The sequence below is a fragment of the Ceratotherium simum genome, chromosome 26, assembly GCF_057802395.1.
Source record: "Ceratotherium simum simum isolate JZ-2026a chromosome 26, ASM5780239v1, whole genome shotgun sequence".
Lineage (NCBI taxonomy): Eukaryota > Metazoa > Chordata > Mammalia > Perissodactyla > Rhinocerotidae > Ceratotherium > Ceratotherium simum.
In genome coordinates, this window is record NC_141925.1 from 3,642,901 (window position 1) to 3,662,759 (window position 19,859).

The window sequence follows — 19,859 nt, forward strand, 5'->3', positions numbered from 1 at the left end:
AAATAAGTGCTTTCATTTCTTTCATGAAAAATTACCAAAACCTTGCACAAAGTTAACCTAAACATTCCCCGTGACTTTATATTATAAATTCACCCTGGTAACACCTTACATTATGACTAGTAGAAACACTGCGGTTTACCACTTCAGAGAGCACGCACTTGGTCGATTGTCACAACAGTTACGCAGTTATAAGGATGTTTAAAAAAAAGAAAAACCACATACGTTTCTTTTATTTTTTTTTTAAACAAAAACCACATACGTGTTTCTTAAAAAGATAAATCACAAAAGTTTACAATTGTCATGGCAATACACACCAAAAACAAAACGTCCCAGAAAAGCCACACCCCCAAATTAAAAGTTCAGAATGAAGTCTTAACTCATTACTGATAGAATACCGTACAACTACAAACTTGACAATGAATATTTTGGCACTTAAAAGCCTATTACTGAAATGCATCCTAAAACACAAGAGATTGTAACCATCAAAATATACTAGTTAAAAGTTTTACACTAACGTGGAGGAAAACAGACTGCATTCCACTAGAACTACCGTCCCAAAAATTCCTAGAACTTCACTTTATATAAGAGATGTCCTGGAAAATTGTATTAATTCAAATTTTGGTCAACCAAAGAATAATTTAACTTACTAAGGAAAGTGACTTTTAAAGGAAACTTAGTAGGACTCCTTTAGGGAGGGATGGAGGATAACAGGCCCATGACCCCGTAACGTCTCCTATGTGACGTGGACACTCTGCTGTGTGGAGTCGGCTCGCTAGGTGCCCTCTCAGGAGGGAGGTGAGCTGTTCTTAAAGGAAAAGCACATGAGCCAGCACTGGCGCTTCACTCCATGACACTCTTAGGAACAACGTGCTTTTCCATCTTTCCCTGCCACTCGGAAACAACAAGAAAGAAAAGCAGCACATGTTCTCCAGACAGCAGTGGGGTCTTGAGGAAGATGATCAAGAAGAATGAGAGTAATGAACACGTAACCACAAACAGGGGAGGGTGGCAAGATGGCACAGACAAGATGGAGGAAGATGAGGAAGACTGTCCTGTGCTGAAAGTCACAGGGAGCAGCTCCAGCCAGAGGGGTGACATGAGGTTGAAGGGCACGTCCTATCTGTCCAAAATGAGGGTCACACCCAAAGACCACAATTTTACCTCTGAAATGACAGGAAAGGACTTAAAATTGGGAAGAGATGTTCATCTTTTCACTGCTGCCTACAGGGAGACCCCGGCAGCCACACACAGGCCTCTTGAGCAGAGATCACTGCTTAACTGATCAGCTAAGGGCTACACAGATGACTTGAAGACGACAAAACAACGGGAATGATCAGGATGTGGCCAGTCCTGGGGCAGAGACTCTCAATCTGTTCTGAATAAATTGTTAGTTATGCAAAATAGGTTTGGGAACTGCCATCTCCATGGAGGAGGGAAAACCTCCCAAATGTCTACCTGTGTGATTTTATACTGACCTGGACTGACTCTTCTATAACATGGAGTCCTCAAAACTTACTTTAGGATGAGGGGTTTCTAACTCCAAAAGAAGTGTGCCCTCTCTTTCCCCTGCCCCCTTTGAAGTCGCGACCATTATAGTGACGCAACATATACTCAGAGACTGAATATCTGTCAAGAAATATGAAGAGTCGTCACGCCGGCTGTTTGATCAAAGCAACCCTCCTCTTTTGCACTGCTTTGCTGCTGCCAATTCTAGTGCATGTGTGCAGGAGGGTGGGGAATGAAATTCCAAAATGATCATGTCTACTGAGCACACTGAGAATCTGTCAACTGGCTAAGCTTAGCTTCATCCTCGTGTCACTGTATATCTCCATCTTCGTATCTTTGCTTGCCACTCGACTTTGTGGTTAGTAATTTCTGCCCTGCTTCCTACCTACTCTTCTGTATCCTCTTTAGAAATAGCTTATTTTCTTATCTCCGAGCTTCTCTACCCCCAGTGCTCACTTACTTTGTTGGTTTCGCTTGTCACTGGCATTTTTCAAAGGGAGGCAAACAGGACAGTCATGTCGTGTGCAGTTCTTCCAATGAGAGATGATTTGTCGTGAAGATGCACAATGGGCAACTATGACCAGAAAAACAACGAGATGTTATTTTTCTATCCAAATCGTCACACTTTCAATTACACCTAAATTATAATGCCAGATTCCACAAGAAAATGGTAACAAGTGTAACCATAAAACAGTACAGGCAATCCTCAACTTACAAACAGGCTATTTTCCAAAAAGTTTGTAAGTCGACTGTTGAGAATTCCAAACAAAAACTTCCCGTAGAAGCAATGTTATGAATGATGGTGATTAAGGTTCAGCCCACAAAACAAAAACTATTTGACCTAAAATACTAAACAACTGGAATGAAAGGTATAATAATAACGCCATAATGTTCACTATTTAAAATAAAAATTTTACATTATGTTTAAGGATGAAACCATCTAAATAGTATAGTTGAAGAAATACAGATAAAGAAGCAAATGAGAAGTCTGTGGAAATTCTGAAGGGGACTCCAGGCACTTTTCAAAGGACTTGAGAGTGTACTTGAACCTAGCTACTCTCAGTCTTTATCTTCACTTCCATCCTAAGGCATGGTGATTTCTTTCTAAAGGTCTAAAGCCCAACAACGTGTCATGTGATTCTTGCTTTGCTTCTGCTGCTCCATCAGGCGCAGGGTTACGCTGGGGACTCACAAATGTCACACAGGGAGAGAGGGAGATCAGGGAGAGAGTCTCTCCAAGGTTTAGAAGCACAAGTAAGAAGAGAAGGAAAGAGGATAAAGATTAAAGGACAGTCCAGTTGTTAGAAGAAACACTTTCTTCAGCAGAATCGAGGTGCCCGCCGTAGAAGAGGGGCAAGGGTGGCACATGATGTGCCTGATTCACCCCCTCCTCGAGGGGAAGGATGGAGGAGGCATGGATGAGACAGTGCGCACGGACAGTCGCCCAGGACGACTTGGCTGGTGCTCTGATGAGCCTCAAGATGAAAGGGTGGAGGAAAGACAGTGGGCCCCTGGCCACCTGAACGCATGAAACGACTACAAGGAAGACACTCTAGGTTTAGGGCAGGGCGTGGGCGTGCATCTGCTTGTGCTACATTGCCCAAAAGAAAACCATGATCCAGACACTTACGATGAAGACAGTGCTCAAGAAGTGACAAATGTCTTCCGTGACAGAGAAAGGAGGAAAAGAAGAAATGCAGGGCACAGCCTTATCCAGTAGAAGTGCACAGAATATTATAAAACCACATTGCCTTTCTCCTCAGCAGGTAAGTGTTCCAGTGGCATTTGACTGGTCATTATGTGGGCATGTAGGTTGCAAAAACCTTATTAACCTTATTAATTAACCTTATTAATTAAAAGATCTGCCTAAGAATAACAAAGACAAATTCTATCCTAAGCTCTGCCACTGGGATTTCAGAAAATGGCACTTACCTTGACAGGCTTTCCCAGCCTGACAATGTGTCATGTGATTCAAAACATTTTTCATGGTTCGACAATGTGGGAGAGAGCAGGCCCGAACCTCTCCGTTTGCTTGTTCTCGTCTCTGACATTTATGAGCGTGAAGCAGTAGAACCAGCTGCTGCTGTATCAGTTTGCGTTTTTCAGGATCTGCAGTGGGGCCCGTCGCAATTGCTTGTGTGGGTACAATTCCCACTGATGTTTGCATCTGAGACTAAAATAAAACAAATTAACAAAAATATTTTAATAAGCTTTCAGAGTTCCAATTCATGTTCATTAATTATTTTTCAAACTAAGGTTAAAGCTGACAGATAATATTGACCACAGAGAGAAGGCAGCTGGTGTGGTTCTCTTTAATTTACCAGGGACTTTCAGGAAGATCCAGAAGGGCAGAAATAAACCAACTCAGAAGCAAGGCTGATTAAAGTCCACTAGTGTATGGTTATCTTGGAGTAAGAAAATGACACTTATTGTTAGCTATAGTAACCAAAACCCAACTCTACAATATATACAAGTGCAGGAAAAGCTGTGTATTATATTAGGTTGAACCATATGAAACTGTTGTTTTTGTAGGTCCAAATGGCCCAACACTGGCAATTTCATATGATTCAACCTAATTAAAAAGACTGCTGAGACCTGCCCAATCACAACCCACTGCAAATATCCGATGCAGCAGGAGAATCGGAGCCACCCTTTGGATTTCATTGTGACCAGGAGGACAATACTCACAGCATTCATTATCTCTCCTGAAAGAACAATATGACACTTATCTTTACTAAGACCATCCAGTACAATTGTTAATGCTTATGAAATGCTTTCCCTCCCATTAAAACTTCCAGTCAGATATCTGACAATAATTTTTTTCAAAAAGTATTTCATTATCTGCTAAAGATACAGAAATAGAGTTTAGTTGCTTTCGCTTTTTCAAAATAACAAGCCAGACCAACTGTACCTCTCAACTGCAAAGAAAATGGAAAAGATGACCTATGGAGTCTTCTTATTCTTTACAAACCACCAACATTCTTCAGACAAACTTACTAAAGAAACTTATGAAATAAGAGAAATGTAATGTTCCTAATGTGCAATAATAAAATCCATGGTTCAGAGATTTCTAATATTCTCTAATGCTCCAACACTCGAATACTCCCAGCTTCATTTCACCACACTCACTGCCTCCTCTAAAGTTTACCACCGCTCTGCTTCTTCAAATTAAGAATCAAAGCTGTACTTGCGATTAGGAGAAAACTATAAAAATACTTCTTAATGAGCTAAAGCTCATTTTTAAAAAGTTAAAAGGTTTTCTGTTTTGGTTTTATCTCTATGAGAACTTAGAAAATAAGTGTGCAGAAAAGCTGCATGGCTTCACTCAGGAGTACAACTCCTGGAAGCAAAAGCAAAGTTCTCAGTGAGAGGCAGAGCATCCTGACTGGAGAAGTACCGAAATCCTAGGAGACAACAGCCTCTTCTCCTTACATTGCCTTTTCCTGATTATAAAAGTAATACATGCATGCTGTAGAAAATTTGGAAAGCAACAAAACTACTATGGAAATAACTAACACCTGAAATCCCAATATCTAGGAGTCCACTATTAAAGCGTTGATAGGTTTTTCTCCTTTCAGTCTTTTTCTCTATGTATACGCATACGTACGAACTATAATCACTAGTCTTCTATCACATCCTGGTATTTACTCCGGGGTCTGTCCCATACCATCAGTTGTCTCAGACAGCGTGACAGCAGGATTTGTAATGAAGGTGTGGCTGTACATTCATTTATCCAGTCCCCCATTGCTGGCATACACTGTATCTCCTCTTTTCTTGCAATTTAAAACAAAGCTTCAATAAACAAACAGCCTTTGACTATGCCCCCAGGAGCATTCAAGTATCCACGTTAAAAGTCTCCTCCTGAATCAGCTTATTCCCACGGACTAGAAAGTCCAACCAGAAATCAACAGGAATGGAGATATGGAAGAACATGAGAAATGTAAGATGACCCTTGTTTAGGTCTCTTTCTTTTGCCTATACGAAAATTTCAAACACAGAAGAGCAGAGAGGAAAGGACAGCATTATCACACCTAACAAAATGAACGATAATTCTTTAATATCCGTTAATACCTAGTCCATATACACATTTCTCTAGTTGTCCAAAAACTGTCTTTTAGAGCTGGTTTGAAGAAATTAGGACCCAACTGAGGCCCACATCCCACATTTGGTTGTTGCTTTTAAGGTTCTTCACTTACTGCCACCATCCCCCTTTATTTTCTCATGACACTGACTTGTCAAAGACACCAAGCCAGCTGTCGTCCTGCCGCTGCTTTTTTTTTTTATTTTAGTTATTTATTTTTTCCCCCCAAAGCCCCAGTAGATAGTTGTGTGTCATAGCTGCACATCCCTCCAGTCACTGTATGTGGGACGCGGCCTCAGCATGGCCGGAGAAGCGGCGCGCCGGTGCGCGCCCGGGATCCCAACCCCGGCCGCCAGCAGCAGAGCACGCACACTTAACCGCTAAGCCACGGGGCCGGCCCTGTCCTGCTGCTTCTTAAAGTACAGAAATGCTACATACAAAAAAATAAATCACATAAAAATCAGGTAAAAATCCTAACCTTACAACTATTATAAACTGACTGTCTTTAAGTTACTGAAAATTAACACACTGCTTCTCATTTGGGATGTTCTTAATAGCACCTTTGGAACTATACTTGACCACATGTCGAAACCTCCACATGCAGAAATAGCGTGGCTGGAAACAACACGGCACATTTAAAACTTGGTCTATTATTTGTCTATCTGTAGACACTTAATGAGCTCTACACATTTATTTACATGTGCTCAAAAGCAAACTGGAGGGTAAAGCTGAGTCAACGGCAAAATGGAACAGAACATGTCTGTCTCATGTCCCTGTGCTTGGCCCTCTCCACGTAATCCATTTACTTGTACAGGGCTAGTCCAGTGTGCAAAGTGCTTACAGACTCAGGGGGCATTTAACTTCCTCCTCTCCCAGATTGGTATTCAATGAGATGAAAGGGCCTGAAATTTATGTGAGAAGCACCCTTCAGACTCTACCAACTTCCCTGCTCAGTCTCTACTGCCCAGGCAGGCACCGAGAATAGAAGAAAAGTGCTTAGACAAGAACCTCCCTTTAAACATACGGAACAAAAACTGCAGTGTTGTAAATTCCCCCAAAAGTAATGTATAAATTTTGTGCAATTTTGTTTGTTTTTGCAAGAAGCCAAGAAAATTCTGAAAAACAGTAAGAATAAAAGGGGTATCTATCTTGCCAGATACCAAAACTATAAAGCTATAGATTTCTTGACACAAGTCCAGAAAAAGACACACGTACATACTAAATTAGTGTATCATAAAGGTGGTGTTTCAAATTGGAGGGTAGTGGTGACAATCTTTGATCCCTCTAACACCTTAAAATATAAAAATAAATTCCAGATGAATTAAAGTGAATAAAAATAGATTAAATGGATAAAAATACTAGAAAAAAATAATATTTTCAGAATGAGGATAAGACAAACTTCTTAACATAAAGACATAACAGTCAAGTTTAAAAAGTGAAAAACTGAGGGAAAAATGGTTGTTTTTGAGAAGAAATACTGAGTCAAAAGATAGGACCATTCTTCAAGCTCCTAATATACGTTGCCAAGTTGTTTTCCAAAAAGGTTGTGGCACTTCTTATTAACAAAGAGCTCTTAGGGGAAAAAACAATAATAAAAGATACTACTCCACTAAAAAGTCGGGCAAAAACGGTAGAAATACCACAGAAAAGAATACAAATAAACAACAAACATTAAAAATGTTCTATACCTCGGTGCCAAGACAACTCAATGGAGGAAGAATAGTCTTTTTAACTAACGGCAATGAAAAGGATAGGACAACTAGATATCCATATGCAAAAGAATGAAGGTGGACCCCTTCTCCATGTCATACTCAAAAAATTGCTCAAAATGAATCAAAGACCTAAATGTGAGAGCTAAAACTATAAACTCTTTGGAAAAAAATCATAGAAGTAAATCTTTGTGACCTTGGATTAGGCAATGGCTTCTTAGATATGTCACCAAAAGTACAAACAGCAATAACAAAAAAGATAAATTTGACTTTATTAAAATTAAAAACTGTTATGCTTCAAATGACATCATCAAGAAAGTGAAAGACAACCCAAAGAATGGGAGAAAATGTTTACAAATCACAGATGCAATAAGGGACTTGTATCTAAAACATATGAAGAACTCTTACAGCTCAATGATAAAAAGACAACCTAATTTAAAAATGGGCAAAGGATCTGAACAGACATTTTCCCAAAGAAGATATACAAATGATCAATAAGCACATGAAAAGATGCTCAACACCATTAGCCATTAGGGAAATGCAAATCAGAACCACAATGAGATACTATTTCATACCCACCAGGAGGGCTACAATAATAAAACAAAAAAAAAACCCAGACAGCAACAAGTGTTGGTGAGCATGTGGAAAAATTGGACTCCTCATACACTACTGGTGGGAATATGCCAAATGGTGCAGCCACTTCGGAAAACAGTCTGGCGGTTCCTCAAAAGGTTAAACCTAAAGTTACCATATGACCCAGCAATTCCACTCGTAAGTATATTCGCAAGAGAACTGAAAACGTATGTTCACACAAAAACGTACACACAAATGTTCACAGCAGCATTATTCATAATTGCCAAAAAGCGGAAACAACTCAAATGCCCATCAACTGATAAATGGATGAACAAACATGATAGATCCAAAATGGAATATTATTCAGTCATAAAAAGGAAGTACTGATACATGCTACAACATGGATTAACTTTGAAAACATTATGCTAAGTGAAAACATTCAATCACAAAAGACCACATATTGTATAATTCCATTTCTACGAAATGTCCAGAATAGGTAAATCCATAGGGGCAGAAAACAGATTAGCGGCTGTCTCCAGCTGAGGGTTCAGGAGAAATGGGGAATACTGCTATTGGTACAGGGTTTGTTTTCTGGGATGATGAAAATGTTCTAAAATTGACTGGTGATGGTTGCACAATATACTAAATACCATGAATTGTGCATTTTATTATTTTTATTTATTTATTTTTTTGTGAGGAAGATCAGCCCTGAGCTAACATCCTCCTGTTTTTGCTGAGGAAGACCGGCTCTGAGCTAACATCTATTGCCAATCCTCCTCCTTTTTTTTTTTTTTTTCCCCAAAGCCCCAGTAGATAGTTGTATGTCATAGCTGCACATCCTTCTAGTTGCTGTATGTGGGACGCGGCCTCAGCATGGCCAGAGAAGCGGTGCATCAGTGCGCGCCCGGGATCCAAACCCGGGCCGCCAGCAGCGGAGCGCGCGCACTTAACCGCTAAGCCACGGGGCCGGCCCGAATTGTGCATTTTAAAGAGGGGACTTGTATGGTATACGAATTATATCTCAATCAAGCTGTTTTAAAAAAAGTTCTATCTCAACGGAAGCTCCTGCTGCTGAACTTTGGGGGCAAATAACTGGGATGGGCTCAACCATATGCCTCGGCTAGGCACTGGTGCAGATCGGAGGCTCTGCCAGTCAGTGTTTTCTATGGATTCCAGCAACAGAGAGAATAGGATGAAGGAGATGTGGGACTGATGGTGCTGGTACCCTGACGCCCGGAGCACGGGTGTTCCCACCTGCTGGAGACAGGACTTCTAAAACGACGAGTACGTCTGGAAGGCCGTGGTCCAAGGCCTTTTTTGCCGGCTATAAGCAGGGTCTCCGGAACTGTAGAAAGCACACAGCCCTTCTTAAAATTGAAGGTGTTTATGCTCGAGATGAAACTGAATTCTATCTAGGTAAGAGATGTGCTTATGTGTACAAAGCAAAGAACAACATAGTGACTCCTGGTGGCAAACCTAACAAAACCAGAGTAACGTGGGGAAAGGTAACTTGTGCTCCTGGAAACAGCGGCATGGTTCGTGCCAAATTCCAAGGCAACCTTCCTGCTAAGGCCATTGGACACAGAATCCATGTGATGCCATACCCTTCAAGGATTTAAACTTATTGAAAAGTAAATAAATAAAACTGGATTTGTTAAAAAAATTTTTTTAAAAAGTTCTCACTAATCATCAAAGAAATGAAATTAAAACAAAGAGGCACTTTTCACCTATCAATATGACCAAGATAAAAATATAACAACTGGTATTGATGAGGGTGTAGAGAAACAGCAATTCTCAGGCACTTTGGTGATAATGCAATTTAGCATGACTTTGGAAGGCAACATGTATCAAAAAGAAAAATGTGCATTTCTTTTCATCTAGTAGTTCCACTTCTTATAATTTATTATTAGAGAAGTAACTGGACTAGTGTTTATGATAAAATGTATATGCAAAGACAAGCATCACACCTTGATTAAATTATCAAACCCAGAAACTCCTGAATGCCCATCAAAGGTGAACTAATTAAGCAAATTATGGCTTCAGACCTAATGAAATAATATGTAGTCATGAAAAATAAAGCAGACCTCAAGCGACCCCAGTCAAAGCCACGTGAAGCAGAAGAATGGCCCAGCTGAGTCCAGCCCAAATTCTTGACCCGCAAAAAATTGCGATATAATAAAGTGACTGTTATTTGAGGCTAATAGTAATAATAATAATAATAACAATAATATAGACCTTTATGCTTTCATGAAAAGTTGCCTATAACATATTAAGCTAAAAAATAAAGTTATAGAATGGCACCGTAAGGTCACTCAGTTTTTCCTTATTAACTTTATATGTTTGTACCTGTTCTTAGAAAAACCTTGTGAAGATTATCTGGTAGGTAGTTATCTCTAGGCAGGGGTGGGATTATGTTTATAACTGTTTGAATGTTTTACAACACACATCTACTATTATTATAACCAAAAAACATTCCACTTTGGGGAAAAAAGATATCAGAAGAATCAGTAGAAAATGATAAAGAATTAACTATAAAAAATAAAACTGTAAAGGTACTAGAAGGTAATTATGATGTTTTGTAACATAAAGGTGGTAAATAGCATTCCTTGAAGAAAATATAAAGCAGTGGTTCCTAAGATCCCCAGGAAAACCGCTTCAATACAGATTCTTCATTCCTCCTCCCAGAGACTAGGACTCACAAATCTGGGGCAGAGCCAGAAGCATTTCTATTTGCTAAAGTTCCATAGGGGGTGCTTTATTATTTTTACCTTTATATTTTTTCCAGATTCTCCAAAATTAATGTGTATATACTTTTACAGTGAGAATAAAACAAAACATTTAAGAGAAAAAGGCCCTCAGGTGATTCTGAGGCAGTGGTGGGCCGTGCCATAAAGGTTAGCATGAGAGGACAGCCCACAGAACAACTTATAATCTCTCTAGGACCAAAACCGCTAGGAACAAATGTACAAGCAATCAACAAACTAGGAAAAAATATTTGAAACACAAAGGACAAAGCAAATAATAATGCAGGTATCATTTCTTCTCCTCCTCTTCGCCAGTCTTTATTTCTCAAGTCCTTCATGCCAGGTTCTGTGTTCAGTGCCCAACAAGCAGCAGCTCACTTAAGACCCAATCCCCAAGGGAGGAACTAGCTCGGGGCAGCCCGCCTTACAGGGGAAGTAACTGAGGCCCAGAGAGGTGCACCTCGCCCAGCTGGCACGCTCGGTGGTGGTAAATCGGGTGGTCTAGCAATAAAGTCCCACCCTTAACCTCTCTGCCGCCTACCTTAACAGAGGGCTGACCACCTTGCTTTATAAAGTGTTATAAGAGAAGCTGACAGAAAAACTGGCACAAGACCAGAACTAAATGACTCAAAAAAGAAATGCGTATGCCTCTAAACATAAGTACTTTAATTCTTACCAGTAATCAAAGAAATGAAAATCAATATAATGAGATACCATTTTCTCCTACCAAAGGACAGAATGATAACCCCCAGCCTTGGGAGCATCGTTTAATACTGATGACCTGGTATGTGGCTTTTGTTGCAAGGCAATATAACAGTATCCACCAAAAGCCTTAAAATATATGCAATATGCATTTCTGGAACTCGAATCAGCTCACATGCAATTCCTAATCACGGAAAGAGGAGGTTAGCATGGTGTGGGAGTCACAGTGGTTCAATCATGAACACCCTCGCGTGACATGTTAAAATTGTGAGCCACGAGTAACAGCAGTGAGCACAAAGCGCATGGACCCAGCAGCTATGGGCAGTACAGCCTGCTCCCTCAACTCCAGTCTTTGCTAGATTTGGCCACATGCTCTTTGCATGTATCACTTGTCACCATAACTCAATCATCATTTACACCTCTGCTCATCAAAAGACCTTGAAAGGCAAACCTTCCACATTTACTCTGGTATTTCTTAACTTTTTTAGGAACTCTAACATGTATTTTTACTTGGATTGTTATTGTTACGTAGATTTGACTAATCAGCACCAACTGCATTTTTCTATATGCCCCATATTTCTAGCCTAAGGATATAATCACAGATGTGCACAAGAAGTACACATAATAAAGTTTATCCTGGCATTCTTCCTAGAAAAATAAGTCATTTTTCATTAAGTGTCCAAGAATAGGTTATGATGTCTGCAAAGGACTCTGTAGTGCAAACAGTAAGAAGCAGAAACTGACCAAGACAGAACAGAGGATGAAAGTGCTTCCTCCCACCACACAACCACTGCTCCAAATGCACGTCGGGCTGGGATTCCTGGAGATGGACCTTCAGATCAACCTGGCCCAAACCTTTCACATCACCGATGGGGGTCTAGACCCACACTCCTCTGACATCCTTGCCCTGGCCCACCTGGAAACTTTACTTCTCCCCAACATCCACTTGAAGTCAGAAAATAACACCAAGGTGAACAGGTGGGACAAGGGATTGCTCTGCAATATTTGCTTGTTTTGATTCTCCCAGAAGGACCCTAGAACAGCTGGGTACGCAAAGCTTTGAAGTCATAAAATAAAGAAAATGCTCATTAAATGCACACAGCTATCAAACTGGGAAGAAGTGATAATCACCTTTGAGATGATCAAGATCAACTGGCAAGAAACAGAACATAGCTGTTTAGATAGATTGAATCAGGTTTCATGTGTTTTCTTCTTTTTCCTTGGTGTTTACTGATTTAAAAAAACATAAAGATTACTTTACAATATAAGATTTAAAGTCAAGAGGAAAATAATTTAAAATGAGCATGCTGGGCCCAAATGATTTCTAAGTAATCTTGCAAATCAGCAACACTGTGATTTTACAGCATAAAACAAATGGCTAAGTCAATGGATGAGCCAGAGGACAAAGAAAGCCAGGACTGACAACTGGACAGACCCTCTACTCTCTCCCCTGCCCCAAGGTCACTCTTTCCAAAATGCAGAGTCAGTCTGCCAAGGAGGGAGTGGCTACCTGCACAAGGACACCCTTAAAGGTAGAAGGTCCTGGATCGATTCTGACAGCCAAGGCGACAGGCTGACCAGACCAGCAGGTCTCAACTGAGTTAAGGGACTTAGAACGGCATCAGGCCCATTCACCAAATGACCAGTTCACAAGAATTACCAATTTACTAAAAACTTTAAGGAATATTCTTCTTGAATACTGTCAATATATATAAACATATTCTTCAAGCATATTTATTACAGTAAGTTTTTGATAACTTGGCAAATTAATCATCTGACCGACAAATTGGTTTTTGGTGGCTTGAGCCTTAGGGCCATTTCATATGACTGTGGAAAAGGTAAAAGGAAGTTTGGTGATTACGGCTGTGTTCATGACTCTTCAAATGCGGTCAAGTACTGTATTCACATCTGTCCCCATCCAGACCATTAAATGTGCTATCTACTGAGGTCTTCTAACGGTCACGTCATTTCTCACAAATGCCTGGTAAATATCCCCAGGATTATTTGCTGCTAACAGGCGGGCAGAAGTTTCACCGCAAGTTGTTAGTAGGTATGCAACACAGCTTGTTGAGACATGAAGAACCTTTCTACTCAGTCTGTACTTTACACGAAGTGAAAGACCGAAATGTCTCCGGAAATAATTGATGCTTCTGTCCAGAAGGTTTCATTGAAGAAAGGGCTATACCAATTGGACTCTAGAAAACACACTCTTTTTGTGTGTGTGTGAGGAAGATCAGCCCTGAGCTAACATCTGTGCTAATCCTCCTCATTTCGCTGAGGAAGACCGGCTCTGAGCTAACATCTATTGCCAATCCTCCTCCTTTTTTTTTTCCCCCCAAAGCCCCAGTAGATAGTTGTATGTCACAGCTGCACATCCTTCTAGTTGTTCTATGTGGGACGTGGCCTCAGCATGGCCGGAGAAGCGGTGCGTCGGTGTGCGCCCGGGATCCGAACCCGGGCCGCCAGTAGCGGAGCGCGCGCACTTAACCGCTAAGCCATGGGGCCGGCCCTAGAAAACACACTCTTGGTTAATGAAAACCCATATTGGCAAGTTAAATGACCCTGACTGAGTACTTGCCAAAGCTACGGTTACACCTGCTATCAAAGGACTTTGTTAATTTTTCTCAATTTATAGTTTCCTGATACTTGCAACATATCATATTTTGTGCTTAGGCTATGTTTCCCAGCTGATATTTATTACCAAAACAAAAGGGGATGAGTTTCAACAGTAGAAAGGATTTATATAGCTACTGATAAGAATTTCAGACTAAAAGTTATTCTTCGAAGGCCCCACATACAAATTTTCTCAGAGGTCCTCAAGATGCAGGTGGAGGCAATAAGATGAGAGTAAGAGATGTAAACTCCTAAAAATACACCAACACTTGGATTACTAATGATTAGAGACAAACGCTTACTTCCCAACTTTTTCCCATGTTTTCCAATTCATTTATTGAGGCATAATTCATAGCCCTGGAGTGACTTCCTACAGAAACTGCTCTCGTGGTGAAGAGCTGACATGACTACTCACTCGTTCCCACAAGAATGACAGAAGTGCTCTCCTTACTCCTAGGGTAGAGGAAATAGTAGACAACCGGTGATTTTAAATTCCTGCTTGTGAAGTACAAGGAGCTAGTGTACAATGTTATGGGAACATGAGCATCTCTGCAGGGAACCCCTCGGGTGCATGAGGCTTAACCCTGCTCAGTCAGTTGAAGTCTTGATCCCTCAGCGATCAGAAACTGGATACAGGGGACAGAAAATTATGAGAAAGTAAGACAAATGGGGGAGGGGATATGAAAGCCTTCTGCCATACTGAGGTGGACACAAAGACCAACAAAGTGAACCCACTCCACAGCAGGACAGCTGGGAACCAGGTCACTGACTCTGCAGTGGACAGTGGCTCTTGAAAACTTTATTTTACATCAGAGTCACTTGGGGGAGCTTGTTTAAAACTGCAGATGCCAATGTACGAGAAAGAACAACAAGCCCATCTAGTTGGCAACTATCCTGAACCGCCTTAGAGGGAATTAGGTGGCACACACTGGAAAACTGAAAAAGAGAAAAACTGAATTTTCACAAATAATAGTGACCACAAAAACAGATTCCTCATCCTTCCTCTAAGAGATTCTGAACCAGGAGGATGGCAGGGGTGGGGTGGGGGTTGGGGGGCGGGGGGGCAGGAAACCAGTGACTCTGATGTGGCCAGAACTAACTCCAAGACACACAGCAAGTCCCGCAAGGTCCACGGTCGCTGGCTCACCACCCACGTGCTGCCAACGGCACTGTCTTAGCTGTTATTCCAGCAGGACAGAGAGGACAATTCCACAACCCTCGCCCACAGGAACAGCCCTCCAACAGCCACTTTCCTTCCGTTCAGAGACCTGCATCAGCAGCTGCCTGGGGGCCTCATCCAAAGCTTCCATTTCAAAATTCTCTGACACACGACTGAAAGGAATCCTCACACCACTCTCATGAGCAACTGTAAATAAGCAGCACTCCTGATGAATCTCCTGCTCACAACTTTAAGAATGAAGTCTCCACATGTAGTCCTTAGTTTTTCTCAAAAAAAAAAAAAATCACATATGAACTTCCTATTAGAGATAACCCTTGCAGGAGTCCACGTCAGGGAGCCCCATAGGAGACTCCATGGGAGAACCTGCTGCTGAGGCCCCTTTGGTCACCAAACTTTTCTCAGATTAGATAAGCCCAAGATGTGTCCCACTTCTAAACAATGCTCCTTTAAAAACAATCCCCAGGGGCCGGCCTGGTTTGCAGGTTTGGATCCCGTGCGTGGACCTATACACCACTTATCAAGCCATGCTGTGGCAGTGTCCCACATAAACTAGAGCAAGATGGGCACAGATGTTAGCTCAGGGCTAATCTTCCTCACCAAAAAACAAAACGAACAATCCCGGAACTGTTGTGAAGGTCAGCAATGACCTAATTGACAAATCTGGTCTCAGCTGACATCTGAGTTTCCCTCCTTCCTGCAAACGCTCCCTCACTCTGTGTGTTATGACTTTTTTAGGTGAAAATGGCAGAAAGCCCAATCCAAAGCTTAAGCAAGAAGGACAATGTCACCAGGACTGCCCTGGAACATCTCTCCCTCCCCACACACTCTTGTGCACACCCCTCTTTCAAGATGGCCCACGCAGACCTCAATTCCAGTCCACAGAAAGATGACCCAACCTCTACCCCCTTAAAACCTGCTCCTGTTCCTTTGTCAGTAAAATTTAAATAATTTAAAAATTCTTACATCTATGTAAGCTGTCCTGGAAAACTGTATAGTGAATATATATATTTAATAGTTATGTCATTCATTATTTCAAGTTATGAATATGTAAAATAGCACATATACTGTATTTTATTAGATCTAAAGCTCGATTCTTCTAAAACACATCCTGAGTCATTGGCCAGAGCGGGCTGCGGGCGCGAGTGCTGATGTCAGGCGGGCGCAAGTGCGGCGGCCGCCCAGCAGCCCGGGCTCCGGTGGGGGGGCGCCGCGTGGGGGCGGCAGCCAGCATGCTGCTCGGCTGCGGCTCGGCCTCCCACACCCGCGGCGCCCTCGTCCTCGACAGCGGCGGCCGCGGCGGCGGGCGCTGGGGCTGCTGCTGCTGCTGAGCGCCACGTGCCTCATCCCGCCGAGCGCGCAGGTGAGGCGTCTGGCGCGCTGCCCCGCCACTTGCAGCTGTACCAAGGAGTCCATCATCTGCGTGGGCTCTGCCTGGGTGCCCAGGACTGTGCTGGGCAACATCAGCTCCCTGAGCCTGGTAAATGGAACGTTTTCGGAAATCAAGGACCGAATGTTTTCCCGTCTGCCTTCCCTGCAGCTGCTATTGCTGAATTCTAACTCATTTACAGCCATCCGGGATGATGCTTTTGCTGGACTTTTTCATCTCGAGTACCTGGTTCATTGAAGGGAACAAAATAGAAACCATTTCAAGAAATGCCTTTTGTGGCCTCCGTGACCTGACTCAACTCTCTTTGGCCAATAACCACATCAAAGCCCTCCCACGGGATGTCTTCAGTGATTTAGACTCCCTGATTGAACCAGATTTAAGGGGCAATAAATTTGAATGTGACTGCAAAGCCAAGTGGTTGTATCTGTGGTTGAAGATGACAAATTCCACCGTTTCTGATGTGCTCTGTATTGGTCCACCAGAATATCAGGAAAAGAAGCTAAATGATGTGACCAGCTTTGACTACGAATGCACAATTACAGATTTTGTTCATCAGACTTTGCCCTACCAGTCGGTTTCGGTGGATACGTTCAACTCCAAGAATGACGTGTACATGGCCATCGCTCAGCCCAGCATGGAGAACTGCATGGTGCTGGAGTGGGACCACATCGAAATGAATTTCTGGAGCTATGACAACATTACAGGTCAGTCCATCGTGGGCTGTAAGGCCATCCTCATCGACGAGCAGGTCTTTGTGGTGGTGGCCCAGCTCTCTGGCGGCTCTCACATTTACAGATACGATGAGAGCTGGACCAAGTTTGTCAAATTCCAAGACATAGAAGTCTCTCGCGTTTCCAAGCCCAACGACATTGAGCTGTTTCAGATCGAGGACGAGACGTTCTTCGTCATTGCAGACAGCTCTAAAGCTGGTCTGTCAACAGTTTATAAATGGAACAGCAAAGGATTCTACTCGTACCAGTCTCTACACGAGTGGTTCAGGGACACAGATGCGGAGTTTGTCGATATAGATGGAAAATCGCATCTGATCCTGTCCAGCCGCTCCCAGGTGCCCATCATCCTCCGGTGGAATAAAAGCTCTAAGAAGTTTGTCCCCCACAGCGATATCCCCAACATGGAGGACGTGCTGGCCGTGAAGAGCTTTAGAATGCAGAATGCCCTCTACCTCTCGCTCACCCGCTTCATCGGGGACTCCAGGGTCATGCGGTGGAACAGTAAGCAGTTTGTGGAAATCCAGGCTCTTCCGTCCCGAGGAGCCATGACCTTGCAGCCCTTTTCTACTAAAGAGAATCACTACCTGGCCCTGGGGAGTGACTATACATTCTCCCAGATCTACCAGTGGGATAAAGAGAAACAGCTCTTCAAAAAATTAAGGGAAATTTATGTGCAAGCACCTCGTTCCTTCACAGCTGTCTCCACTGACAGGAGAGATTTCTTTTTTGCATCCAGTTTCAAAGGGAAAACAAAGATTTTAGAACATATAGTTGTTGACTTAAGTTTGTGAAGGTGTGATTGGTGAATTTAAAAGACATGTAGCACTAGCTCTCACGAGAGAGGACCAAGGAAAAAAACTTAAACAGAAGGGGTCGGCCCGGTGGCGCAAGCGGTTAAGTGCGCGCGCTCCGCCGCGGCGGCCTGGGGTTCGCTGGTTCGGATCCCGGGCACGCACCGACGCACTGCTTGGCAAGCCATGCTGTGGCGGCGTCCCATATAAAGTGGAGGAAGATGGGCACAGATGTTAGCCCAGGGCCGTCTTCCTCAGCAAAAAAAGAGGAGGATTGGCGGATGTTAGCACAGGGCTGATCTCCTCACAAAAAAAAAAAAAAAAAAAAAAAAAACTTAAAGAGAAGCCAGATTCAGAGCTCCGAAATTAAAAATGCACTGAAGAAATAGTTAGAAGTTTCCAAACTTTTAGAACTCACATTTTAATCAGGGATTGCATTTATTGGCTAACTGCATGACATGTCCATTCTCCCATTTAAAAAGACGTCTTAAAGCCTGTAATTACTGAGAAAAGAGTACAGCATTAACTCTTACCATCTAGGAAGGTAATATGCTTTTTTGTTTTTAATGAGGAAGGAGAAAATCGGATAAGATGGGACAGCTCTTATAATGAAATAAAAAAAGACCAAAAAAAAAAGCAAAACAAACAAAAAAACACATCCTGATTTCAGAGATGCTGCAACGTGAAAAAAATGTGCATCTTAGAATCGCAAAATACAATAAATAATATGGTGAAATCTCTAACAAACTTCAAAAGCCTATAGAAAAGTTCTAAAGTACAAATAAAATGGCCAAAGAAAGCTGCAATGAGATACATCTGGAAATTTAGGAAAATGTGGTATTTGCTTTTGAATATTGTACTGAGAATACACACACCCTCAACAATGACCCTGTCTGCAACAGGGGTTCTGAATCGTTCAGAGCTTCCACAGCACATCCCAGAGGTAACGACAGCTGGGAATGCTGGAGGGTAACAACAGAGCACGATGACTTGCAGGTCTCTAGGACTACTTGACTTAAAAGAAAAAAGATCGGCCCATAGGTTTACCTGTACATTCCTGTGATGCTCTTCTGCCCTCATCTTACTCACCATCTCCAAAGCCACCATTTCCTCCTGTCCAAACGTCCTCCTCGCTCAGCTCTAGGGACATCATTCCCTTGTTGTCCCCTTTGCCAGCTCCTCCTCCACCTGGTCTCTCTTCCTGTGCTCTCGCTGAGTGATCTCACTCATTCCACAGCCCTTGCTGCAGAATAGTTAGCACCAGCTCTCAGATGGATGGCGGCTGCCCTACTTGTGGGCCCACTCACCTGCCTGACACCCCTACCTAGACATCTCACAAGTATTTCAAAACAAACACATCTAAAGTGGATTACTAATGCTCTCCCCTTCATCACTCCTTCCTCATCCCTCTCGAAGTCTTCTCCTCCTCCAGCTCTGTAAATGGTTCCACCACCCACCAAGTCGCCTCACATGGTGACCCCACACATCCACTGTAGTGGCAAACCTCATCTAGTCTCCTGTCCCCACTGTGATCAACCACCTACAGACCACCGTCTCCTCTAGTCTAGACCGCTGCAGTGGTCCCTGCCATCCACGGCCTCTCTGCCACCCCAAGTCCTCCGTGAGCTGGTCCTGTTCAGCCCCTAACATCCAGGCACACTGCTCTTCCCTCACTCAAGAGTCACCTTTCCCACTGGCCTTCTGCCAGTTCCTACACAAGCCAATGTTCTCCCAGTGCTCTGGGGTCTCCATGGCTTCTGCTCATCCTTCCGATCTTACCCTTAAATCTCCCTTCTTGGTGTGGCCTTCTCTGAGGGCTCCATCTAAGGAGGTCCCTGTGTC

General features: G+C 42.7%; 1 protein-coding gene and 2 pseudogenes across 5 annotated transcripts in view; 2 read left to right on the top strand and 1 right to left on the bottom strand.

The window, feature by feature from the left end:
• The window catches only part of CREBBP (CREB binding lysine acetyltransferase), a 133,152-nt gene that overhangs the window by 53,742 nt on the left and 59,551 nt on the right, over positions 1 to 19,859 (bottom strand). For 3 of the 5 annotated variants that reach the window (XM_087449549.1, XM_004438123.3, XM_087449546.1), the window contains exons 4-5: positions 3,439 to 3,679; positions 1,967 to 2,080 (exon numbers count right to left, since the gene is read on the bottom strand). In XM_087449549.1, the coding sequence (XP_087305675.1) occupies positions 1,967 to 2,080; positions 3,439 to 3,679 (355 nt within the window). The remainder of the gene's footprint in view (positions 1 to 1,966; positions 2,081 to 3,438; positions 3,680 to 19,859) is intronic. The other 2 variants (XM_087449548.1, XM_087449547.1) reach the window with 1 other exon arrangement.
• Positions 8,981 to 9,526, top strand: LOC106803069 (large ribosomal subunit protein eL33 pseudogene; annotated as a pseudogene).
• Positions 12,142 to 18,017, top strand: LOC106803068 (leucine-rich repeat LGI family member 2 pseudogene; annotated as a pseudogene).